The sequence below is a fragment of the Xenopus laevis genome, chromosome 2L (genome assembly GCF_017654675.1).
Source record: "Xenopus laevis strain J_2021 chromosome 2L, Xenopus_laevis_v10.1, whole genome shotgun sequence".
NCBI classification, from domain to species: Eukaryota; Metazoa; Chordata; class Amphibia; order Anura; family Pipidae; genus Xenopus; species Xenopus laevis.
Window position 1 is genome coordinate 52,054,426 of NC_054373.1, and position 27,683 is coordinate 52,082,108.

At 38.6% G+C, this 27,683-nt stretch overlaps 1 protein-coding gene across 1 annotated transcript in view; it reads left to right on the top strand.

The window, feature by feature from the left end:
• Nucleotides 1-27,683, top strand: part of smtnl2.L (smoothelin-like 2 L homeolog) — a 75,355-nt gene that overhangs the window by 31,962 nt on the left and 15,710 nt on the right. The window contains exons 2-5 of the mRNA XM_018246331.2: nucleotides 7,956-8,043; nucleotides 10,465-10,686; nucleotides 20,754-20,813; nucleotides 22,686-22,755. Coding sequence (XP_018101820.1) covers nucleotides 7,956-8,043; nucleotides 10,465-10,686; nucleotides 20,754-20,813; nucleotides 22,686-22,755 — 440 coding nt within the window. The remainder of the gene's footprint in view (nucleotides 1-7,955; nucleotides 8,044-10,464; nucleotides 10,687-20,753; nucleotides 20,814-22,685; nucleotides 22,756-27,683) is intronic.

The following is a 27,683-nucleotide window of genomic DNA, read 5'->3' on the forward strand; positions in this document are numbered from 1 at the left end:
GGTAAAAAGAACGGCAGGCACTCACAGATCCCACGGACAGGCAAAGTAAAAGAACTGCAGACTTTATTAGGCAAAAATAGACAGTAGACATTTGTCCATAATAACTCACAAGTTATTGTTGTTAATATTATTTCTAAAGTGCCAACATATTCCACAGGGCTGTATGATAAATGAGTTTATACACTGAACATAAAGAATTACATACATTGCAACCAAGAAGAGGGCCCTGACCAAAAGAGCTTGCAATCTAAAAACAGGTAATAAAGGTCTAATTGTAAAGTGTTGTATTTCAAAAGACTCCATGGCCACTCTCATGTGTCAACCCATATAGCAAAGCTTTATGTTGATGCCCCTATGCCACAGAGGGGGGAATTAAATTTGTGCTGTGTGCCATGAAATATGCTGAGGGGTGGGATGAAAAGAAACCCACTTAGAAAGTGGAATGTAACCCATGTATTTATCAGTAAGAATTTCAGCTACCAAAATCCAACAGCTATTGTACCAAGTGCATGAACTGGTACATTTGTAATCAATACCAGCTTTTCTGTAGCTAAAGTGTTACAGAATCAAGTCTGTACCTGAATATATTTCTATGTTGCATTTAAGGGAAGAGCTGTAACCTAAATCCCGTAGGTGACACCAGCAGGACAGCTTGTGAGGTATTGGGAGTAGAAGTAGAACAGAATGTTCCTGGCTTCACATTGTCCGTGATGGGGATAAGTATAGCAGCAAGCAGCCCTTTTATTTTGCCTCAGACATGGCCCATCTCTCCTCACTAGCATGGTTATTGACCTATTTATTTAATGTGTGGCTCAGAAGAAAAAAACAAAACCTATGGGCATAAGCTGGCCATACATGGGCCAATAAAAGCTGCCAATAGACCAAGTCAGCAGTTTATTGGCCTGTGTGTGGGGCCTTCCGACGTGCTTCCCCGATCGATATTTGGCCGAAAGTCGCCAGATGTCGTTTGGGCAGTGTTAAAAATCCTGTTGCATCTGTTAGTTGATGTGGTCCCGCGATCCGACCGCCCATATTGCCGGCATTATGATCAGCCCGATATCACCCACCTCAATGTTCGCATATGGGGGAGAGATCCACTCGTTTTGGCGAAATCGCGAGCGGATCTCTACTTGTATGGCCACGTTAAGGCACTTTTTGGTCTCTGTTAATAAATTGCACTAAAAGAAACACTGAGGGCAACTCAGTGCCCTTCCCTTTGTAATCACATATTACCGTGGCACGAAAAATGTCTGGACACTCCACACATGGCCCGAAAATCATACGTACAATCAGATCTTTGCGTCTATGGCTAGCTTAAGGCAGGAGAACTGAGAGGCACCTAACACAGCTATATTAAAGATCGCATTTTGATGCGAGTACCTTAAAGGAGAAGGAAAGGTTAAAACTAAGTAAGCCTTATCAGAAAGGTCCATCTAAATATACCAGTAAATCCCCAAAGTAATGCTGCTCTGAGTGCCCTGTGAAAAGAAACACTGCATTTCTTTCCTTCTATTGTTTACACATGGGCTTCTGTATCAGACTTCCTGCCTTCAGCTTAAACCTCATTGCCCTGGGCAAGAGCATGCTCAGTTTGCTCCTCTCCCCCCACCCCTCCCTTCTCTACTGTAATCTGAGCCCAGAGCAGGGAGAGACTCCGGCAGGAAGCGATGTCACACCATGTTAATACTGCAGCTCCTATCCTAAACAAACAGAGAGTTTCTAGAGCTTTTTACTCAGGTATGGTAAAACATTCTACAGAATAAATATAGCATTCTAGCTTGCACTATTGCAGCTAATCTATTGGCAATTAAATGCCTCCATAGCTTTCCTTCTCCTTTAAAGTGCAAGTTGTGCTATACTTGCTGAAATAAATAAGCCCTATGGTGAGCCAACAGGGATGTAAAATTAAAGACGGACCCTAGACATGGGGGTGTCAAAAATGTAGATCGGGATCTTTCAGTAGACCTTTAGCTGATGATCAGTAGATCTCAAGACACTTGTCACCAAATAGCTTGACTAAATTACCCTTCTGTTTAATGCTTTTCATTCATTTATTCTGTTAAGGTTACATAAGAAATAGTTGTTTATTAAATATAGCAATATACATTTTCTCAAATCAATATAATATTTGAAGAGATACTGACTCTAGAAATTAAACCATTTTTACATCTTCTTTAGTAGTGGCTTTGTTTGCTCCTTATAATTGTGCCATAAAGTATTTGCTCAAAGCTTTTACATTACCCATCTGACTCCCCATGCTCATCTATGAGGGGGCTGCCATATTTGTGCAGCAGAAGTCCGTTAGCATTAGAAACTCAGGTTGGCAAAACAGTCAGGTTCAGGAACATCAACTAACAATTATTTACAAAAACAGACCACTCAGCAAAAAATGATCAACATGACCTATAGGTAACTTTTAATGTACATTCATATTTTAAAAAGTAGTTTTTTAGCAACAGTATCATATTAAGTAATATTTTCCATCTGTTATTATGGATATAGATCATAATGGGACAACATGCCAGAAGTAGACCCCACATTAGTAACATATGGGCACTCCTGCCCTAGACCCATTGAAAGACTAAGTAAACAGCAATTTAAATATATGTGATAGTATTACTGTATAAGTAGAATGTTATACTAGTTGTGAGTACCATTTTACACTATTACATCACACTGCCATTGTTAAAAAGACAGAATGATTTTTAACAACTTTATTGAATGTTTACTTACAGTATACAAAAATAAAAGAAATTGATTTGAAAATAATGCAACTACTGTCAATTATGCAAAAATAAAAGGAAATTCTTTATAAATGTAAGTATTGGCAAGTATACAAAAATATAAGAAGAGTATATACTGTACATATAAACAGTTGCTTAATCATCCAACTTTATGTCCATAATATAACACCAATGACAAATAAAGCTCCAGTCACTCATTATTTATGCACTAGATATGGCAGCAATACTGCACCCTTCCCGTTACAGTATATTTGCAGGCCTTTTCTTTCACCTGTGGGGCTTTTCTTTTTAGAGCTTCTTTCTCCTCTGGTGGAAGTGGAATAGAAAACTCCCAACTGCTCAAGGAGTTCATCCCACATATTTCCACTCTGAGGATGTGATTCCTGTATTTTTGCCTCAGATTGGGTATTATATGCTATTTTGAGCTATTTTGTTCAAAGCTGGATCTGATCTTTTCTTCACTTGAACAACTCTAATGTGAAAATGATGTGACTTTGGTAAAGGGCTTTCCTTGGTTTTACTCTGACCAGGGTTTAGAGAAGATTGCTTTGAATATTGATTTTTGGGCTTGTTGCCCTTGTACTCTGCTTTCATGGTGCTGACTTGTCAAGGCAAGTTTTTTTTTACCAAGAGTATGGAATGCATTAATTGATTCAAGCATTCTTTGCTGAAGTTCAGTGAAATGTTTTTTGGCAAGTCCTTGATCAGCAGGATCATGAGATTTTCTCTTTTTTGTTTTAGAAAGGACCTTGGAATCATCAAACTGTTTAGGACTCTGGATACTAGGTTCTTCTGTACATAAGATCACAGAAGATGTATTTATTGTTTTGTTCAGGAATTGTTGAACAGAAAAATGGACTGAAAAATTCTTGTCCATGTTCTGTAATGGAACTTAGGTCCATCTGTTCTAATGGGCGCTGTTGAGGTATAACAGGTGTTGCCATATACTGTAGGCACCTGAGGGCCAACGCCCTTAATGTGGCCATATACATAGAGTTCTGCTCTTTGGTGATTTTGCTGAATGAGCGGATATCTCCCCAATTTGCCCACCTTCAAGGTGGGCGATATCGGGATGGGCCTACGATCGGATCATAATGAAAGCAATACGGACGGTCGGATTGTGGGATAAATGAACAGATGAGGTCTGCGATTCAACGGGATTTTTACCCCTGCGCGATCGACATCTGGTCGACTCTCAGCCAGATATCGATCGAGGAAGCCCGTCGGAGGGCCCCACACATGGGCCAATATTTTATCGGCCCCTGTATGGCCATCTTTAAACCTGTTGCCCTAGGCACAGGCCCTCTGGTGCCTATACGGCCCTGACTCTGACTAGCTGGTTCCCTTCAATCAGTGTTTCAGATAATTTTGTACTTTTTGTAAACATTGCCATATGGTATTTATGTACTAGCACGCATGTTATGACAACTTGATACAGTGAAAATGTTAAAGTATCCATTTTTTTGGCTGGAATCGAACACCATTGCAGAACTGTACTGCCCTTTTAATTAGAGCGATAAGAATGTATGTTCTTATAGAAAATTTAAGTACTGTACTAAAATAAATTAATATTAATATGTTTTACAGCTCCTCCATTTTATTGGAATGAGGGGCTTGTATTGTCTGGTGGATGCTTCAGTATTGTCACCAGACAATGGTATAATGCTGTGCCTCTTGTGCCCATTAATTAAAACCAACCTCAATAAACTGGCTCCTCTGTGTTTACCTAAGATATGCTGCTCTGCTGTTTGCCTTACAAATGGGTACACAGATTTAGTGAGGACCAGAGCATGTCAAGCACTCTCCCAGTACTTATGTATGACCTTTGGGATAACCTTGACTGTTTACCTTTTCTGTTTCTGAACTGCCATGTATCCAAGTGATGCTGTTTACACAAGAAGTGCATTACATTCAAGGACATCCTTTCTATATGGAACGTGTAACAGCAGTCGTGTATTCTGTGCTACACTAGAATTGGAATTACAAATGTTTAAAGAAAGCATATTTGTATAGCCTACACTGTATGATGGTACCAGTAGGTACTTGTTCAGCAGCTTTATATATACAGGGCTGTATCACATCAACTTCACTTTGATAGGAAAACAAATGTGTTTTAAACAGATCATTTCCCTCCCTTTAGTGTGAATGCATTTTAACTGAATTCCGTTGCTTGGTTTCAAAACACACCAGGCTCTTCTATAATCAAACATTGGCTGCTGTTTTTCTGCTTGATGTATGCTGAAGTGTAAATACAATGAAGGTGATGTAGCCTCACTCGCATTTCTTTCACTTAGAGCCTTAGAGTTATTTTATTGTGTTTGGTTTCTGCCTAACGTGTCTAGTGATAAGAAACTTGCATATTTCTGCCATGTGTTAATGTATTGTGACATCCTGCAATAGATGAAAAGAGAAGGAGAGTACATAGGTTAAAAAATCCCTGACTCAGTGTTTACATAGCTATATGGTGAATAAATCTCCTCTCGCTAATCTTTGTCACATAAAAGATACAGTATACTTTGATTTTTCTTAATTTTCCTACTGAATTTATCTTATGGAAATATCATGTTAATGTTGTATTATTCCTGTCTTAACTCTCATTGTTTTCTGGCTGGTCATAATCTTGCTTCCTTACATTGCCCTTCCATAGTGTTTTAATTCCTGTACAAGTAGCAAGCAGGGCACTGGCCCAACAAGCAAGGGGTCATTTAAATCACTGTGAGCGTGACTATGCTTAAATAGCTGAAAATAAAACATTATACAGGAAAATATTAATGAAAAGTGTAATATTAATGTTATTAATAGGGAAAAAAAGATAAAAGTGAACTGAATTTTGCCTTACTGTCTACTGAGTGCATTACCTGTATGCAGTGTGATATTATTTTATGCACACATAGCTTATATATTTATATTATACACAAGGGCTATGAATATCCTGGAAATTATATCCTTCTAAAGGGTGCTTGGTGATATCATCCATTATAATCAATGCTTAGTGATGTTATTTGTGCTACATGACTCACTGGTACTTGTGTATTATAATTAAAATTGCACTGAACCCACTATTTTAGGATTTGGCTGACCCCCGAATCCTTTGTGAAAGATTTGACTGAATACCAAACCGAATCCGAATTTGCATAAGTAAATCAGAAGCGGAAAGGGTGAAAGAGACAGATTTATTGAAATGAATTTTCCTCTTTTCCTTCCTTCCTTGTTTGTGTGACAAAAAGTCACGTGATTTTAAGGATTTGGGTTTAGTTTCGACCAGGCAGGAGGATTCGGCAGAACCCTGCTGAAAAAAGCCAAATACCGAACCGAATCCTGGATTCAATTCATGCCTAAATATAATAAATAATGTCCTGCCTATTGTAGAATATATGGATATTAGAAGTCACCTCAGAGTTCCATGAAAGCGCAAGTCCAAAGGTGACATATAATATCCTTATATGTTACAACAGGGGGTATATTATTCACTATATAATTACACAAGTTTAATTCTGACACATTTGAAATACTGGATCGTTCATCCAGACCAGATGAGATGGGGGTCTGCAATTTGTAGATCTGCTGGATGCTAAAACAAGAGGTGAAGTTTGTTTGTACTATTGACTTGGATGACGGCATACCATGTTATAAGGAAGTAATCTAAGAAACTATTGCAGTTGGACTTCTGTTTTCTTTTCATTGGTCACTTTATTATTCTGCCACTCTCCAGCCTGAGGCAGCAACCCTAGATGGTAACTGAACTGATTCGATTAAACCAGCTTGTCCACTGGCAGAGACTTCTGAATCATTTGAAACGAAAATGTGCTCTGCAGGGAGGAACACTGACTTATATATTTCCGTACAATCCCCACCTACTGAAGGAGTGTCTGACATAGGCAATGGTCCACAGTGGGCATGGGCACAGTTGTCCCTAAAAAAAGAATCTCTTTTAGGCAGGGCCCCCTTTACATCTTGTATTCATTACTAATTGTTTGTTTCCTTGTGTGTTTAATGTATACACCTGTCTGTGGCATAATTATAGAGGAAGCAGACCCCAATGTCGCAGGGGGCCCAGGGAACAAGGGAGCCTGGACTGCAGGGTCAGCTTCCTCTATATCCTCGATACTATGAATTTGTGCGAGCAATGCCTGTGCGGATGGTGCAAATGTGAGTGAGTAGATGCATGTACGAGCACAGTGATATCTAGTTCACTACTGAGGATGTCTGCAAATGCAACTGTTCTGTAGCTTCAGTAGCTGCTGGAAGAACTATTTTACACACCTGTTAAATTCATAAAAAAAAAATATCTTTGCATGCTGCTTTTCCAAACAGAAACAAAAAGTAATCATCGTTACGTATCATTTTCGCAAATTTGATGAATTTTTGAGTTATCCAAAAATTGATGTGAATGGAAGTAAAGTCGCTAAGCTTTACATGAGCATAGAGGCACACATGGCTTTCATACAGGTGATAGAAATCCTAACTGACTTCTGATATCTTAATAAGGGAAGGTTTTTTACTTAAAATTGACAAATATCTGAGTTGTACCAATATGATGCGACTAAGTAGAACTGAAGACGTCCATAAGCAGTGTTCTCAGGAAAGTAGTTTCAAGGTTAGTCATGGCTTTTGTATTTTTATTATAAAGGTAATGATAATAATACATTCCAGCAAGCACACTTAAAAGAAAATCATGTATAGGGTTAAAGACGAATGGGAGCAGTACAATAGCCTTAGTTTGGCCTATGACAGGAAGCCAATGTATGTTTTTTCATTGTGGAATAAGAATACTGTAAGATGAAATGCTTGCTTACATTGTGTTAGGAGGAGATATATCATTCGCCAACTGGATTTTGATTATCATTTTAACTTTTGCATCTTTTCTTTTTATTGTGTGCTACTGATTCTCTAATGGGTAAAATGTTCACTGCAGCCTTTAGTTTTAATAACAAGCCTGTATTGACCCCACTGCATATTTCTCTAACTGTTCTTGTGACTGATACTCGTGTAATTGTTATTTGTTTAACTTCCCCACTATGAATTATAGCTTCATCAGACACGTTAAATCCTTAGCAATCAATCCAATGTGAAAGTTGTTCTTTCGCCTAAGCCTCTGAGGACCTGCTATTATTGAATTTGACATAATCTGTACCCTCGTGCCTTTAATGTGATTGCTAATCGCCAGTGAGCTGGTAGGCTTACGTTATGTTTGCTTCAATTCCTTGGCAGAGTGTTGTGCCAGAGGTGGAGAATGACGTGGAAACTACATGCACTACGGCCTCCTCGGTTGTGGAAAATGGACATAAATCACTTTCTGGTATGTACACAGCAAACAATGGCACAGGGAAGTAATTTTCACGAATCCATTTTCTTTTTAATGTAGTCGATGCAATTCTTCTTAATCATTGACACTGCAAATGAAACAAGGGCAGCGCTATCAATAGTGTTGTCAGTGCAGTGGAAAAGGGCTGTAAATGTTATGGAGCTATTTAGGACTAAAGATGGCCATAGACGTGCAGGCTTACCTGAAATATCAGATGAACAAACGGACGTCCCTATCTCCTGATCTGCCACTAACCTTCAGTTTAAATAAAGTAGTAAAAGAACAGATCAGCCGATGTTCTGCCCCTGACAGCAATCTTACGAAAGTTTATGTCCAACAAAAGCTAGTGACAGTCTCCCACTGAAAATCATCAGATCGGCAATACATTCAGAGATATTATCGGTAGCCGACAGAAATTTTCTAACCTGTCTGATCGACTGAACAACCGATCACCATGGCACGAAAAATATCGGGACACTCCCCACACAGTCCGAAAATCGTACGAATCAAGGACAGACTGAAGGTTCCAGCTGTTATCAGCCTGTGTATTTTTGCAGGCTGAGAGAAGCAGATCTGCTCCCGGACCTTGCTCCATTGATTTGTATCCGATCAGCCTGTGTGCGCTCACACACAGAGATACTAAAGCTGAGGTCAGCCCGGAGATGCCTCCTTTTCTCCTTTTGTGTATTTCGGCTGACCTCAGCCTCAGCTCCACTGTGTGTGACAGCACACAGGCTGATCGGATTCAAATCAATGTAACGGGCACTGAGGGGATCTGCTTGTCTCAGCCTGCAAAAATACGCAGGCTGAAAACAGCTGGAGCCTTCAGCCTGTGTGCCCATAGCCTAAAGTAGAGTGATATTTCTGTTTTTGGATTCAAAGGGGTGGAATAGTGTCCTAAACCATTGCCTTTAATAGGAAGCTCCAACAAATTCTTGCAAACACGGAGCACCAGCAAATTTAAAACATCCATTTATTTGAAAACCATCAAAATGTGAAGACAGAGCGTAATAAGCTCAATAGCTTTGACGTGTTTCGTGGATAACCCACTTCCTCAAAAAGCTAAATTGTATCAACTCATTTGAGCATTTAAAAGCGCAAATACAATAGGAAGCTGTATGGGCAGTGTTAACATAAGTTGTGCATACTATGTTAAGTTTGGCAGGCCAGGTTTTCTTTCCTTGCTAGTACAAAAGGGGGGGGGGTTTAGACTTCTTGTTAACCTTCCCTTAGGTTATTGAAATAGTCAATCTGCTATGTTCCATGAGTATCAAAAAGCATCAAATATGCTTACTCCTAAATCACCCTTTAACACAATGGCATGTGGTGCAATTTTAGGTCTATTTCCTGTTTTTTTTTTTTTTGTTCAAAGGCAATTATCATAGATAACAATTGGGGCCAAATCTCACTGCACTTCCTGAGTTTTTCATACAATTGCTGTAATTGTTGCCTGCAGATGACCAGCAGTCTGCATTTTCAAGCAACAGTAACCTGAATAACCAGTGAACTAGTTCTTGGAGATACTTCACATAGAAGGCAGTAAGGGGGATTTTTGGATGCTTTGTCTCAGAGTCACAGTATTTGCATAAAAACATACATATACATTCCATATTGTCATCCATGTATTCATGTATGTACTGTATTTAAAGGAACAGCAACACCAAAATCTCAGTGTATCAAAGTAATTATAATATAATGTACTGTTGCTCTGTGCTGGTAAAAACCAGTGTATTTTCTTGGGAAAGACTTCTATAGTTTGTATAAACAAGCTGCTTTGTAGCCATGGGGGCAGCCATTGAAGCTGGAAAAAAAAGCAAAATGGCACAGGTTACATAACAGATAACAAATCAAACACCATTGTATTCTACAGGGTTTATCTGTTATGCGCTATGTATCCTGTGCCTTTTCTCCTTTTTTTCCAGCTTGAATGGCTGCCCCCATGGCTTCACAGCAGCTTGTTTATATAAATTATAATAGTCTTTCTGAAGCAAACACACGTTTTTTACCAGTGCATGCTAATAGTATGTTATGTTAATTACTTTAATACGCTTTAATTTTTTGGTTTTGCTGTTCTTTAAGTTGAGGGATTCTGGCACAGCCACCTGTTCTACTGGACTAAACTATTGCTGTGCCAAGGATGGGGTAAAAGCAAAGTTATATGGTTTATAAGAAGTGATTACGTTCATGGTATTTTCCTGTAAGCCTTCACTAAAATGTATTGGAACAGGTCTCTTCTGCATATTTATGTTTATCAGTATAGGTGGAAGCAACCCTTGCTGTCTTGTTGCTGCTTAATAATGGAGATCAGAACACTCTGTGCTTTTGACCCGAACGACATGTAAAACATTACTAAAACCTTTTGTTGATAGAAGGCTTTGTTGTAATGATGAAACTGTCCATCTTTATTGCTTTTAGATAAAGACAAAGTCTCACATGATAGTAGCATTACAGCAACTGTCTCCAACACACGCACACCCTCGCCAACCCCCCATGTGAGAATGCCACACATGCCCGTTACTGCTGTGACAAAAGTTGTTGGAGAAGCGCCTCCCAGTGTAAGCAATGGCAGCAGCCGCCAGTATGGACAGGAACCCAAAAGTCCGACAGAGGCATCGCCAAAGCAAAGCAATACACAAAGTAAGTGAGTTGGTTTTGTGTTACTTTCACCTTGAAGATTCATTGCTGAATAATTATTGTAAGATAATAAAAGCCCTGATTTGCAAGGTGATTTCTGCTATCCACAAACTTTGATCAGTTGTGATCAATTATAACATTTTTGCAATGATGGTAAAATTTGCTACAGTCTGGACATCACTTGGAATAGATATAATGTGCTCTTTGTTAACAGGCCGTGAACTTTTTGTTCAGCATGAGTATAATAAATAGGGCTTGTGCTGAACATACTTTTTGCCTAGGGGTTGGATACTCCCTCTGTGAGTGAGTGTTAGAGGTCAGCATTGAATATCTTTGCCACATTTCATTACTGACAATGGGTTTACATTACATATCTCCAAATGATTCTACTTTTATCTTGTAAAGTATCTAACAGAATTAAAGGAAAACTTTACTTCCAAAATGAATATTTATGCAACAGTTTATATCATATTAAGTGGCATATTAAAGAATCTTACCAAACTGGTATACATATTTAAGTAAATATTGTCCTCTTGCCTTGGACCACTATTTCATGATGGTCTCTGTGCTGTCTCAGAGATCACCTGACCAGAAATACTGCAGCTCTAACTGTAACAGGAAGAAGTGTGGAAGCAAAAGACAGACCTTTGCACAAATTAGTTTTTTTTAATAACATTTCACCACTCATTCGAGTGGCTTCTTCAGTTCAACTGAATTGGTAGAGAATTCCTCTGCATTTTAAACCTTTGATGATACTAAAGTCCCATACATCCAATCCTTATGGCTCCATTGAACTTCAGTAAGGTGTTCGCTGAAACTTACAGATGAGTTAAAGTGTGATCCAGTCACAATGGTACCATGATTTTCATTGAGGCAGGTGTTAATCTTTTCTGGGGTAAGGATGTCAAAGCCAGTCAGTGCTGCACTTTACTGAAGCCTTTCATTTTAATGTCATGTATATAGTGGGATACACATTTGCTTGTGGTACAGATCATTTTGATGATTAATGAATTATTTAGCAGCTTTTTGTACTTGAATTTAACTGCTATTGATTTGAGTTCAGTGACCGTAGCAGCGAGGAAGTGGTTTGAATGGAGCAGAAAGACAAATCATATGAAAACACAAGATGTAAAGCAAAATTGCACAGCTGTTAATTGCTGCGGTCCATATACTAGCAAACGTTAATCTCTGTGTGAATTTCTTTATAATGATAGGGAATACATTTCATACTCAAGTACAAACACGTTCACTCAGTGCAGAGAGACCCTGTAATGGAAGCACAGGCATCTGCTAATTCCTAGCACATTTTCCTCCCACAGGCAGTTCACTTGAAGTCCTGTCAGTTTCTTCTTCCACACTGCATGTCTAGAGGCAAGGTTAGAACGCAGGCTTAGGTGGCACAGTTGTGCACTAGTGATTAGGGATGCACCGAATCCAGGATTCGGTTCGGGATTCTGCCAGGATTCGGCCTTTTACAGCAGGATTCGGATTTGGCCGAATCCTTCTGCGCGGCTGAACTGAATTTGAATCCTAATTTGCATATGCACATTAGGGGCGGGAGGGAAATGGCATGATTTTTTGTCACAAAACAAGGACGTAAACAATGTTTTCCCCCTCCCACCCCTAATTTGCATATGCAAATTTGGTTCGGCATTTGGCCGAATCTTTCGCTAAGGTTTCGGGGGGTTTGGTCGAATCCAAAATAGTGAATTCGGTGCATCCCTACTAGTGATGCTGCCTCCCTTACCCTGCTTTAAAGGAATTGTTCAGTGTAAAAATAAAAACTGGGTAAATAAATAAATAAAAAATTTGTGGGTTCTGGCAAATGCCAGAGGGGCTGCTATAAAGTGCCTTAGAAAGTCAGTATTTAGTGGGCTGGTGTGGGGGCTGTTTGGGCCTCTGTGTGGGCTGATTTGATATCTGAAATGCCAGGGCCTATTTTAATTCTCAGTCCGGACCTGGCTGGAGTGACTGGATGTGTAACATAATAGCCAGAACACGACTTCCTGCTTTGCAGCTCTCTTGGTTTACACTGACTGGTTACCAGGCAGTAACCAATCAGAGACTTGAAGCCACATGGGTCATATCTGTTGCTTTTGAATCTGAGCTGAATGCTGAGGATAAATTGCAAACTCACTGAACAGATATATCCCATGTGGGCCCCCTTATAGTCACTGACTAACTATTGAAGTAGTGTTCTGGCTATTATGTTAGACATCCAGTCACTCCAGCCTTTATACATTACATTTTTGGAAACATTTTTTATTTTGCACATCCTATCTATTTACACACTTTTTATTTTCACACTGAACTGTTCCTTTAAGCACAAGAGAAGCCGGCAGCAGCAGACTGAGAATTGTCCCTGTGCGTGTCCTTGTCCTTTCTAAAACATTGCTGCTTTAAGGCAATGATAACTTACACATGCCAGAAAGAATCTGGAACATGTCAGTGTCACTTTTCATTATCTAGTCCCGTTTCTTTTAAGCAAACAGAGCACCCAGAAGGATTTCTTATTCAATCTGTGTGCCTGAATGTGTCCCGTAAAAACTGCCAGAGACAAGAATGAGCCTGAAATTGCTCAACAGCCTTGTATCCATGAGGCAGCCAGTTAGGTATTTGAGAGATTGATGCGAATGTCTACTTGTCCTTTAATAACCACAATGCCAGTGTATTCTCTCTCCTTCCCCTTTGTGAACGTAAGTTACGCTCGACTGATACTATTTGAATTACACAGAAATGTTTGCAGTGTATTTTCTCAAGCAAACTGAGCATGCAATGTTGTAATGCAGAATGATGATTAATTCTGTGTGTGGTTGGCTGAATCACAGCACATTCCTTTGCGCAGCTTCTCCTGTCAGTGGCAGTGCAACTTGCTACATTGTTGCGTGCCCTTCTCTGCTGCTCTGCTGTTTGACTGGGAGTTAGCTAAACAACAAGGACCTAAGCCATTATAATTGCACACACTATCAATCTTGTCCCTTCACTGGCACACTGCATAGCCATGTCGCTGGCTAGAGGCTCCCTCAGTCTCGGGAAATCTGAGAGGCCGCTCTGTCTTAGCAACTTTCCAGGAACAAATGTGAAGCAATGACGTACTGTAGGGTACATTAACCCTCTCACACTTACTCTCTGGAGTCGCATTGGTCATTGTACACTTACATTATTTAAATAGCCAGCACACAAATGAGTTTTGCCTGGAATTCTTCCCCCCCCCCCCCCCACCCAGCCTCACCCTTATTAAACCATCATATCCAGCTGGTGTTTAAAGGGAACGCAAACAAGCAAAATAACAGGTTGCCTATTGAAAGAGCATGTCATTTCAAACAGCTTTTCAATATACATTCATTAAAATGTATTAAAAAGTTGTAAATGTAATTGCAATTGTATATTGCTGGTCCTCAGATTGCAATTTAAAAGTAAAAGGGGGTATGAGGCACAAGGTGAATATTTTATATTCATAAAGCACCAACATATTCGGCAGTACTGCACAATAGATGGTGCATACATGAAATAATACAACCAATATGATATGTTAATCAATGGAGAAGTAAAGACATAGTCACTATGGGTGGGGTGTCATCTTCTAGTGAGTAGTGATTTCCCCGACCCGTCCGGCACCCGCCCTCCCGAGCACAACTTCTTTTATAGACCCGCGCCGACCTGCCCCGACGATGACGTTACAAAAGGGGCAAACAGGCACAGCGTCTATAAAAGAAGAAACCGGAATTCAGCATTTGAAGGTGGCGGCGGGGAGAGCAGGAGAAAAAGAGCTCCACCCGCAAAGATGCGTGCAAGGTCGGCCCGAACCCGACTGACCCGCGATTAAACCCACCTGACCCGTGGATATCGGCCAGGGGCCCGCACATCACTAGCCTGGAGCTCTATTTTGCTACATAAAATGCAGGCCCAGTAATCTATCCTAGTGAGCAATGTGCTGCAGTCTTCTTTCGTTCAGTGGGATTGTTGGTGCTGTTCTACACATGTGCATATTTAGCTTTTTGTGTCTATATTCTCGGTTTTTTTTGGTTTTTTTACCCCACCAGAGGTGTAGGTTGGGGAATACAATAGTTTTTTTTTTTTCCCAAAAAAGTTGGCCCATGCTCATAAGGCATATGATGCCATCGTATTATGTGTACTATGCAAGATGGCAGTCTGTACCAGAACCTCCCTCCCAGTGCGGGCAGGGGCAATTTAAAAAAACAAAAAAACACTTGTATCACCAACCAGAATGCGAGGTCTATTAGCCCACATCTCTGGCAGGGTAGGGAAAAAAAAGGATGACCAGTAGTGATGGGCGAATTTAATCGCCTGGTGCGAATTGGCAGCGAATTCCCGCGAATCGCCGCCAACGAATAAATTCGCGAAAATTTGCCGGTTTCAAAAAAAATGGAAAGCGGCATCCGTTTTCTGGACACTGGTGCATTTTCGCCGGCGAATGTGCGCCTGCGTCCAAAAACGGACGCCAGCTCCGTTTCACTAATCTTTCGCCATTTCGTGAATTTTGCGGGGAATTTGCGAATTTTTCGGCGAAACGCCCCAAATTCGCCCATCACTAATGACCAGTGCCCTTTAAACTTTTGATATGCAGCAGCTGCATGGCACATAGATGACGGAACAACCATCACTAGGATAGTATTAAAGGCTGTTGTGCTTTTCAGTTAAAAGGGGTTTTGCAATTATAATCTCTGGGGGGTGCCTAACAAATTGCCATCCCCAGTGATTGACTTTCCTTCTCCTTTTGTCAACTGGCTTCTGCTACATTGTTTCAAATGTGTCAACCACCAAGTCAGAGAACAGATACTACATTCTTTACTAGAATTACAGATAACTTTAAAGCTGCTGACCCTTTGTAATGAATGTATATTGTTTGAATTATAACTTCTTTCATTAGGAAAAATTTTATTTGGGGGTTCATATTTACCGTTAATACAAACCCTGTGTCCATCTTATTCCCTCTAACCTACTAACAAGGTGAAACAATTGTAAGTCTGTCCATAAACACATTCTTGTAATTGTACAAAAAAAGTATAGGTAATATTTAGTTACTTACCCATCACAGAATTACAGCTTTTCGTAAAAAAAAAAAACCTGTCCTATAACTGCAGAGAGGATACTGGGAACAGTAGTTGTGCAATAGAAAGTCATGCTGATGGAATCCTATCCTTGCATTCCTGACACAGGTGGGTTATAGAGGAAGGCATACAAACTGTAAACTAGCTAGCAGCTCTGAGGAATGCATTACAGAACACTTATGGGGGTGACTTCACGGGATACATTTTTATTGATAAAGGAAAATTGGCAGGATAAAACTTTTCTATGAAACTTTTTACAAGCATTCTTTTCTTTTATATTTTTCCTAACAGGTTATTTGGTTTAGACTTGTGCTGCTTAGCTTTAACTAAAGAGGTTTAGAAGGAATGTACATTGGCATGGTTTCATCCATGTTTGATATTTACAGGTTTCAGTAGTTCCAATACAGCATTCACCCCAGAAAGGAGATTACAATTGATGTTTTTGTTTAATATTTAGTGAAGTTGAGTAGTCTGGGGGACATATATTACTTTTATTTTGAAAAAGTTAGGTTTGAATATTAGAGTAATTCAAAATTTTTATTCTATTTAGTTTGTCTATAATGGCTGCCTGGTCGTAAGCGCTAGAGGCAGAATTGCTTGTTACTGCTCAGTCATTAAACCATCCTGTTCCAGGTGTAGAGCATAACACTGATGGAAGCCCAGCCCGCAGCTCATGAATGCAGCACATCCTGCAACACAGGCAGCACTGTATTCATGGGGCATTAGGTCTGTTTCTCTCCATTTGAAAGCAGAGACAGTTTGTAAAAGTGCAAAAACATGGTAGTTTGTACTTTTTTGCAATTTTCATCCTGCCCTGTAAATGAAGTCAAAGGCCCGAAACATTGCCTTTCTTTGTCTACCTTTTGTTTGAGGCATTCAATTCACCATGCTGCAAAACTGATTTACCCTAACAGTGTGCCGCAGTTCCTTGGACTTTTCATGTAACCTTTGACCCGTGGCAGGATGGGTAGTATACTGTTCAGTAGTGATGTGTGGGTTGGGGTTTTCCCGACCCACACCCGCCACCCACCCTCCCTCAACCCGCCCGAGCCAGACTTCCGGGTTCCTTTTATAGACCTGCCCCACCGATGACGTCACAAAAGGGGTGCACAGGCGCGCGTCTATAAAAGTTCAACCCAGAAATCCGAAGCCGGCATTTGTAAGGTCCTGGAAAGGGGGGTGCGAGGTTGGCCCGAACCCGCGGGTCCCAAGGGTATAGGGCAGGCCCGCACATCACTACTGTTCAGCACCTGATCCTAAAGGATAATACACAGAGGTTGAGCACTTCATTGTTGTGTGGTTTGGTTGCATTTCTCTGCACACTTTCAAGCTCAATAATATGCTTCTTAAGGACTGGAGCCCAAAACTGCACTGTATACTCAATGTGAGGCCTTACCATGGATCTATAAAGAGGCAAAATTTTGTTTTCGTCCTTCTAGTTAATGCCATTTGTGCAAAACACTACTTAATTCGCTTTAGTAGCCAATTACATCCAAAGTGACCAATGATTGTAATCTCCAGATCCTTCTCAATTACGGATTCTACAACACATTACCATTCCGTGTATAACTCGCATTTATATTATTTCTACCAAAGTGCATAACCTTGCATTTTTCAACATTGAACCTCATTTTGCAGTTTGAGGCCCAATTCTCAAATATTTCTGCAAAGCAGCAACATCGTACAGGGAACCTTTGTTTACTTATGATACTAAATTGTGTAAAACTATGAGACTGTACTTACAATGCCAACCTCAAGGTCAATAATAAACAAATTGAAAACCAAGGAGAGCCAAGGACAGGACCCTGGTGATACTCCACTAAAAACACTGATCCCATTAGAAAATGTTTATTTTCTCACCACTTCTAACCTTAAATCAGTTCTTTATGAATGTACAAATATTATGTTCCAGACATATATTATTCAACCCGAAGCTTTCTGTGTGGTGCTGTATTAAATTGTTCCAAAATCAAAACTCGCCTCCTCATGGAAAGCAATTAAATCAAGATCTATTGCGCATAAAATCATGCTGGCACAAGCTCACAGTATTGAGATTTGAAGTGTATTCATGTATCTTATCTTATCCCTTATTAACCCCTCCAAAACTTTCCTACTACCATTGTCATACTAAGGGGCCTATACAGATCCCTTTTTAAATAATGAAACCACATTAGCAATTTGCTAGTCTCGCCACCATGCCAGACATAAAAAAATCCTGGAAAGTTAAGTAAAATGGCTTGGTAATCCGAGAACTGATCTCTTTTAGTACCTAGTATTGACTACCATATAAAAGTATAAAAAAATCTATATAAAAGGGAACTATGCACCTACAGAATGTACATATATCTGTAATATCTATATTTTTCAAAAGCCTCATGGTCAGTCATTCTTTCCTTGTGAACAGGGTCATTTGTTTAAATTGAGATAGTGAGCTTTGTTCAAATAACCCGTTCTCTTCTTAGGCTTTGAGATAAGGAGCAGCTCATTATTATACAAAGTGAACTGGTAATTTAGTTACTGCCTGCTCCTCCACAAACAGAGACTCTGCAGAACCAGAGAGTGAAAGTGGTTTAATTATACAAGAAATAACAATAATCATAGATATTTCTTAATTTGAAAGAATATGCAAAAAGCCAAATTTTTAGGTTTCATGCTGAAAAAGGGTCTATATAGGGAATACAAAGAATTTCACCAGATAGTTCAAAGATATTTAGTGAAAGCTGTATATATCACAAGAGAAATTCCCAAAAATTAGATGTGCATACACTAGGAGGCCTATTTATTAAACTTTGATTTTTTTTTTTTTTTGCTGGTCAAGTTTTTAAGGGAAAATTTTTAATAACTTGAGGAAAAAAACTCACACTTTTCGAGATTATTATGCTCCAAAATTGCTATCTGAAATTACTCTAGCTAAAACCTGTCAAAGTCATCTAGAAGTCAATGACATATGTGCCTTTTACAATTTGAAGATGTTTTTTGCTTTGTTTTGATTGAGGGTTTTGCAAAATTCAAGTTGTCGCATGATTTTGTTGCAACTTTTCCCGCACATATTTTTTTCAATTTGATTTTTTAATAAATCAAAGCAATTTGTGGTTGGGAGTTAGGTTGTTAAAAAAAAAAAAAAAAAAAAAAAAGTTTTAGGGAATGGGCTCCTAGAAGTATTTAGAAAAAAATATTTATACTTTGGGATGATAGTATCCCTTTAAAGGGAAGAAAAACTATTAAAATAAAATGTAATTACTTGCTTATAATGGACTCTGTGGGAGATGGACTTCCTGTAATTCATAGAACTTTCTGGATTACAGGTTTCTGGAAAAGGGATTCCTTTAAAGGAGAAGCATACCAAAATATAATTATAAATAGAATGTAGCTAGCAATGATCTAACCAGTTTGTCTTTTTGTTTCCCTGCTGGCTTCCCTTTCCACTCTGCCCCTCTTCCTCTCTTCATTTCCATTGTGACATTCAGAGCAGCATCAATCACTGAACATAGCAACCAGAAAGAGGTTTAAAGGACCAGTAACATCATTTTTTTAAAAAAAAATTTGTTAGTATACATTGAAAAAAAAACCAAGACAAATTAAACTTTAAAATCGCAAAGCCTTTATTATGAAATAACTTACCGAAACTCTGCTTCCGATCCACTTCAGAAAAGGCGATGGGGCGACGATCCATCGTGCGGCGCTCGATTTCTCGTCCCTGTCTATCTACTATAAGGAAAGCAGGGAGGAGAAATCAAGTGCAGCACGATGAATCGCCCGATCTCCTTTTATGAAGAGGAGCACAAGTAGAGTTTCGGTAAGATATTTCTTAATAAAGTCTTTGCGATTTTAAAGTTTAATTTGTCTTAGTGGTTTTTTTTCAATGTATACTAACAAAGTTTTTTTTTTTTTTTGTTATTGGTCCGTTAAACCTCTTTCTGTTGCTATGTTCATTGATTGCTGCTGCTTTGAATGTCACAATGCAAAGGAAGAGGGGCAGAGTGGAAATGGAAGCCAGCAAAGGGGTTTCATTATCGAAATCAGGGGAAGGAAGAAATCGGTTAAACAGGAAGGATTGGGATTCAGGATCTACAAAATTGACTATATTAAAACCCTTAATTTACATTTTACTGTTGTGTACAGGAACGGTATTCCTTATTTGTAACCGTGTTATCAAGAAAGCTCAGAATTTAAAAGTGATTTCCATTTTCTCTGTAATAATAAAACCGTAGATTGTAATTGATCCAAACTAAGATATAATTAATCCTTATTAGAAGCAAAATTAGCCTATTGGATTTATTTAATGTTTACATGATTTTCTGGTAGACTGGTATGAAGATCCAAATTACAGAAAGATCCATTATCCAAGAAATGATTATTCTGGATAACAGGTCCCATACCTGTACAACTCACAAATGCATTCATCAAAAATAGAAGAGTGAGGAGAGCAATCCAAGGCAGAAAATCTGCAACAATGTGATTTATTAGCAGCTACAAACACACAACATGTTTCGGGCCTCAAACGCCCTTTATCAAGTGGGCATTCATTTATATGCAACAAAATATATATTTCTTTGTTTCCTGTTTGGTCACTACTGCTGGTCTTGACTCCACCATGCTGCTTAGTTCCTCCAATTAGCCTCTTTGTATACACAATGGGCGGAACAGAGGCATCCTCTAGGAGTCTAGCAGAAGAATGACAGGATTTAGGCTGATCAGCAAACGTTTGGTCAGGTGTGGGTGTGGCCTAATTTCCAGATGTCGGCTTGTTTGTATTGGCCTTGTAGGACTGTCAAACTATGTAGAAAGGCTTATTTGTAAAGACTTTGCAAATATATTCCTATATCTGTGCTATTATATTGTTGGTTTAGGTGGTATAGAGCTATTTTTTAATTACATTAATTATTGACATTTATAGCAGATGTTGGATAGGCTTTGTTTTTCTTCCTGAACTGTAAGATAAAGTTTAAATGCACTATATTTATCATATGCAAATCTTTGTTTTTGTACCTTTGCCAGGTGCTGTGAGGACATGGAATGCCAGCATTGTCAAGACAATGGGTGTCTCATGCAGCTCAGGTGAGGATCCTCTTGTGTTTTATTTGTGCTGTAAGGCAAGGTCTTATTAGGTAACATATGAACTGGGCTTCTATATGATGCACATTTCCTTATGCACGTCGTTTATTATTTTACCAGCACATAATCCTTGCCCCAAGGTAATACATTTGTAAAATAAAACTATTCCTCTATTTGTAAAACTCCAAAAAGCCTGCTTGTTGCATAACAGGAGTACAGACAATTGCTATTCAGTCCATTACTTCACTGACACTGTTTGCCAGAAATGATATCTGTGTCAGTTAAAGGGGACTGCTGTCAAAAAAAACAGTTTTTGCAGAATGAGAGAATTTAATTCTAAGCAACTGCAGTATATGACTATTTATATTCTCAACTGTCTTGGTTCTGACACCTGAAACAGTTAACATTGTTTTAAGAGTCTGAGCCAGAAATGTATATTGGAAAGTTGCTTAAAATGACAGTTTTTTTTTTTTGGAGATCTATGTGGCAACCGCATCTGAAAACTGTGAAACAGCAGTCATTTGGATAAATATTGGATTTTGCATCCAGTGCACACTTTGATTCATACACAATCCTATTTTGTCCTGCTTCTATAATAGCAAGTGCAGGTATTATTTTTATGAATTTACAATCTAACAGGGTAAGAGACACAAAGTGTGGGGCAGGGCAAGATCAGAGTCAACAAGTGAGAGCTGTTCCTCTGATCATTGCATTTACCAAGTCGTGTGTATATTGAAGAATGCAGGACTAGATGAGAGTAAGAGTCTTTATAAAAATGTGTTTTAAGGGATCATTTAACAGCAGAGAGATTGGGAGACTTTTGTATGGCATGTGGGGAAGTTCCAGAGATTTTTTTATGGACTGAAGTAGTTACAGTATCTGAAAGGGAAGGGCAGTTAGCAGAGAGTTACAATAGTCAATATGTGATAAGAAAGCAGATCAGTATTTTGGTGGCATCATATTTTGCAAATATTCCTTTGATGATTTAGCTGTAGATTACTTACGAGGAGAAGAGAACAGCAGAATCAAGAACAGCCTAAAGCAACATGCCTCAGGAGATGGAGTCATTAAGGACTTAATATTGGCAATAGACGCTTTTGAGATTTTATGTGTGTTGGTTGGGGGACAAAACCTTAAAGAGGTTTCATTTAATGTAGCATTGGGTCATACAAGAAGAAATTACTGACAAACAAGAAGAGAGTTAAGATCTGGGTTTGGGTGAGGAGAGATACATTTGAGTGGCATTAGCATGTAGAGTTGGTATTTCAAACCGTGTGGCTATCAAGAATTATACTCCAAATAAGGGGCCTAGGACAGAACCTTGAAGAACCCCAACAGATAGCCTTGGTTGAGTTGGGATTGCAGAGAAGTTTGAAAGGAATAGGATTGAGAGTGCAGGTAGAACAATGTGAGGAAACCAGATGTTTCGGGAGGGGGAGCACACTGAGTATTGTTGAGCAAGGGATGGTGGTGGACAACTACTAGGATGTTGTTGAGCACTGTCATTTCTGTAAGCTTATACATTAATACAATTATTAGCACAATGTGGCATGTTACATGTAAACCACATTTTGAGATGTCAGATCGCAAATCTTTATGTAGTTTTTCAGAAAACATTTTAATATCTGATTATTTTTAGACATGCGCAACTACATTCTACTTGTAAGATATATGATCTGTTTTTGCAATGACAACCAACAAAAGCTCCCATGTAGCTGAAACCCCTAAAATATGATTTAAGCATGGGGTACAGGTTGGATAACACTTTTTTGTAGAAAATAATTGTGTTTCTGGCTGAACCAGTGTTGAACGCTTCTTGTAGGAAATTATCTGAAGTGTTAACATTTTCTTTTTTTTCTCTCTCTCTCTCTCCAGAAAAAACTGTATCTTCAACAAAGACAACTCAAAGCTACAGCATAGCAAGTTCTACAGTAAGCAGTGAGAGGTAAAGACCCGGATATGTGCATCCAAACTGTCTCTCTCTAATGATGTCACTGTGAGGGAACATGCATAGCCATTGGTGCCACACTTACATATGGATTGGTTTTTATAATTTAGCTTTGTTTTGATGGTCATGAGTAAAGTTTATCTGAGAAAATACTTTTACAAATGTTCTACTTTCAGTAGCTGCAGTTAGCAGAACTAAGTTATAAAACCAATAGGCAAATACCTTGTGTTAAACTAGTGTCTTTCTCATTTATCCAGGTCATGATAATACAGTAGAATTAAGTCAAAGGTAACTGGACATTTAGTGGGTTATTTACTAAAATCCAATTTTATCTCATTTTTTAATGAAAAAAAGCTCGACCAAACCCCCATCCACAATTTTTATTATATTTATTATTAAAATAACTCAAATAGATTGGATGGGGAAAAACTCTATAAAGTCGAGCAAAAATCCGAATCCTACGATTTTTTCAGACTTTTCTCCCATTGACTTATGCATGACCTCAACAGGTTTGAGATGGCAGATTTTCGGATTCTGGCTTTTTGCAGCATAGGGGTATAATCAATCTTGAAAAATTCTAGTTTTTCCACAAAAAATTTGAGCTTTTGTCCAAAAAAGCCTGACCAGAAAAAATCTGAGTGGCTTCTTTAATCCAACTGAAGTAGTAGGGAATTCCCCGGCATTTAAACCATTAAGGGTAGTAAAATCACAGAAAGTGTGATCCAGCACGGTGTATTTTAGGTTTGGAAAGTTACGGTTTTCTACAAAAACCGACACAAGATATGGGCAGGTGTAGGTTTAAGTGGGCAGAGCCACACCCAACCCAACCCAAACTCTTAACCTGCTTTTTTACAGGCTTGGTCCCATTACCTGATTTACTCTAAACTGTGTTTTAAGCAAACCAACAAGTTACATTCAAGCATAAAAAAAAGTTGGGAAGATGATACAAAACTTATATTGCAACCAAACCCCATGCCCTCTTCATGAAATCCTACCCCTACTTAAGCTGGCCATAGACACAAAGGTATAGAATTGTTGTACAATTGTTGGACCATGTGTGGAGCCAGAATAATTGTCCTGACATTTTTCGTACCATGGCGATCCGTCGTTTAGTCAATCGGTTAGGTTAGAAGATTTCTGTCATTTCTTGTCATTGCTATTTGTCGGACATAACTTTCGTAAGATTGCGGTCTGTCAACTAATGGTCAGAACATTGTCTGATTTATTATTTTTCCTACTTTATTTCATCTGAAGTGTTAGTTGTAGATTGTTACATTGAAACAAACAATCTTTTGTCGTACGAAGAATAAAATCTGCACGTCTATGGCCAACTCTACTGTTGGCAAGACATAATGGCAATAAATGCTAAGCAGAGTTAAAGATACTCTTTAGCTCTGCTCACTAGATATCCCTGAATGACCTTATTTTACTTTGTAATAGCAACCCTGTCTCTGTTATCTTAAAACCCAGACAAGTACTATCAAATAAATCAAAACAGTCTAACTGAATTTCCAACTTTATAATGATTATTGCTGGGGATGTTTCTTTTGGTACTACAAAGTAGATAGGGTTGGGCTCTTGCAGAACTGAAGGTAAATGTGTTCTGAAATGAACATGTACACTCCTAATCCCCCCCTATTCAAAGTAAAGGCAATAAAAGTGGTGTAAAAAAAGCTCCGTAATCTCTTGGCTTGTTAACACAAGTGTGTGACAAATTCTCCTAACCCTGTTGGACGAGATTCCTGTGACAAAGGAAATGCTTTAGTCTGACTGTAAAGACAGCAGGCACCGAAAATCAAAAGAAATATCATTATGGGAAAAACAAAAGAAAAAAAAGTACAAACAAAACAAACATCTTCTGATTTAAACTGGCTCTTCTGGATGTTCTAAATGTCCCACCCTGTGACAACTGGAAGTGTAACAAATGGTTTGACAAGAAAGTGTTATTGATAGCTTTGTCTAAAGTTCAAGTATCGCTAAAAGACTTGGGGCTTATTTAAAGCTAATGTAAGACAGGTCGTTTGCTTCTCAGGCCGATCTCCTGCCTTCCTTTCCCTGCATGTGTGTGCACTGATTGGCTTGGGATCAGCCTGTCAACACACACACACACAGAAGGGATTTCAGTGCAAAAAAGCAAAAGTATGCATTTCCATGCTAAAATTTGCTTTGTGTGTGTGCTGATAGGCTGATCCTGTGCTTTCTCTGCATATGCATACAGAGGTCAAAAGGCAGCGGATTGGCTTTTATCCACAAACTGACTCTTGTCTTTTGAATCATACCCTTATAGTGTTTTACTCTGTGTGCCAGAAGTGATAACTTTCACATAAAAATGTAGTAAGAAAACTGTGTCCTGTGCTGATTAAACCATAGCATATGCTAGTGAATCTCGCCCAACAACACTATGGTAATTTGTGTCTTCTGAAATAGTAATGGGGTAATATTTGTAGAATAAATACTATGGTGCATATAGAAATTATAATTGTCCTTTAAAGCAGACATTTTCCTTTACCGTGGCCCAAAGCAGTTTATAGTGGGGCCCAGTCTGAAGGCCAGTTAGTATAAAATTTGGCATAAATCAACATCCCTCTTATCCATTGTTTATATAGTACTGACACATTTAGTCAACACTTTACAGTGGTTGTTCATCATTCATATAATTCCCAGCCCCAGTGGAGCTTACAGTCTACGTTTCCTTTCACACACAAAAACTCTAGTGTCGGCTTCATTAGGAGCAGTTATCCTTGTTGTAGGTTTTTGGTGTGTATGAAGAAACCAACACAGACATGGAAATTACACAAACACACAAAGTCTGTGATTAATATTTTTAATTGCATCAATAGCAGTGCATGTGTATAATGATGGGCCATGATGTGCCTCATTATTGGGAATATTTATTTATATATGTAATGTATGCCCTGTTGTAAAATATAAGGATATTCAAAGTCATTGTAAAAATGCTTTTATATAGGTCGTGGAATTTTGTTTTAGTAAGTCAAGTTACACAAATGACATCACTAAGCACCAATTATAACTGATGACATTGCTATATGCTGACCACAGCCCCCATACTGCCCTTGCTTTTGTAGAAATTCTTAGAAGCCTATACTGCCCTAGCTCTTCTAGATATTCCTGGTAAACCATACTGCCGTTGCTCTTCTAGAATTTCTTAGAAGCTTATACTGCCCTTGATCTTTTAGATATTCCTGGAAGCCCATACTGTCCTTGTTCTAATAGATATTCTTGGAAGCCCATACCTTCCTTGCTCGTCTAGATATTCTTGGATGTCCTTACTGCCCTTGATCTTCTAGATATTCTTGGAAGCCCATACTGCCCTTGCTCTTCATGCAAAACAGTGGATAATGTGTGTCACCTGTAAGTTAATACAGTTTGAGCTTAACACACAATCTAACATTCTAGTGGAAAAAAAAGCAATGGTGGCTAAATCTTGAAAACTATACTGCAATCGATATATACACTGGTTTTGCAAAATCCATGCAATTTTTTGAAAGAAAATAATGGAAGGGAAACTACTTTCCAGTTATTCTTGTGTTTGTCATTATAAACTGCCCATAGGAAATTATCAAAACTGGGACTTTTTTAAAGTAGTGACTGAAATACAAAATAATGAGCTCTGTTGTCTCCAGGTGGAACTATATGATGGCCAAGCCCAGCTAATTTATAACACGTAACATATACTGTCTGCATAAACAAAACATCCTTGAAATAAGGCCATTATAATGTCAGCCTTTAATGTTCTCAAACCCTTCATTTTCTCCAGTAATTTATCTTCTGTTCCTTCCTAACTACTCCACCTCTTGCATTCCCCCGTCATTTTCTGTCAGTCTTGAAGATATTTTTACTAGCAGGACACTTATACCTGTACAACACAAGTACTTGTTGTGTACAAAACTGTGACTGCCCTGTTCCATGCAAAGCCCCTTTAAAGGGGTGTTTTACATTGCAGTTAACTTTTAACATGTTATAGAAAGGCTAATTATAAGCAAGTTTTCAATTGGCCTTCATTGTTTTTCTTTTTTATAGTTTTAGACTTATTTACCTTCTTCTTCTTCCAGCTTTCAAATGGGGGTCTCTGACTCCATCTAAAAACAAATGCTCTGTAAGGCTACAAATGTATTGTTATTGCTACTTTTTAAGACTCCTCTTTCTATTCAGGCCTCTCCTATTTATATTCCTGTATCTTATTTAAATCAGTGCAAGGTTGCTAGAGTAATTTGGAAATTGCAAACTGAAGAGCTCCTGAATAAAAAGCTAAATAACTCAAAAACCACAAATAATCAAATAAAACCCAATTGCAAATCATCAGAATATCACTCTCTACATCATACTAAAAGTTAATTAAAAGGTGAACAACCCCTTTAAAGAGTTTCTTTTAGCAGAAAAACATAGGAAACATTGGCCTAACTCTGATACATTTTGATCTGCTCATCTGAAATCTTTGCACACAGGATATATGTGGCCCTTTGAAAATGATTTTGTATGTTAGTTTGTGTATACAAATAAGGAAGTTTGTTTTGTCACAGCGGATGTCAGGATGTCCTTACAATCTGTTTGTGCAGTTTCCCTGTTCAGCATTATTGATTTAAAACACAAAATCCAGGTGTAGTTGCTACACTATTTTGTTAGTTAAAAAAAAGTATCCAGATGCTCAATCTAAATGCCATGTCCTCATCTGGAACACTCACTAGCAAGTGCTATAGATAGGGGAGCATGGGGTTGTTATATTGGGGTTGTGTAATGCTAAGCGTTGGTGTTCTTTCACTGTCATTAGACTATAGAAGAGTGAAAACATTTTCTCGGGAATGACGACTCACACCTCTGCATCTGGCAATTTGATGGACAGTCTGTGTTTGGCACTTACAAATTGCCAGCTGCATAATTTTGTGGAGGAGGAACAATGTGGTGTT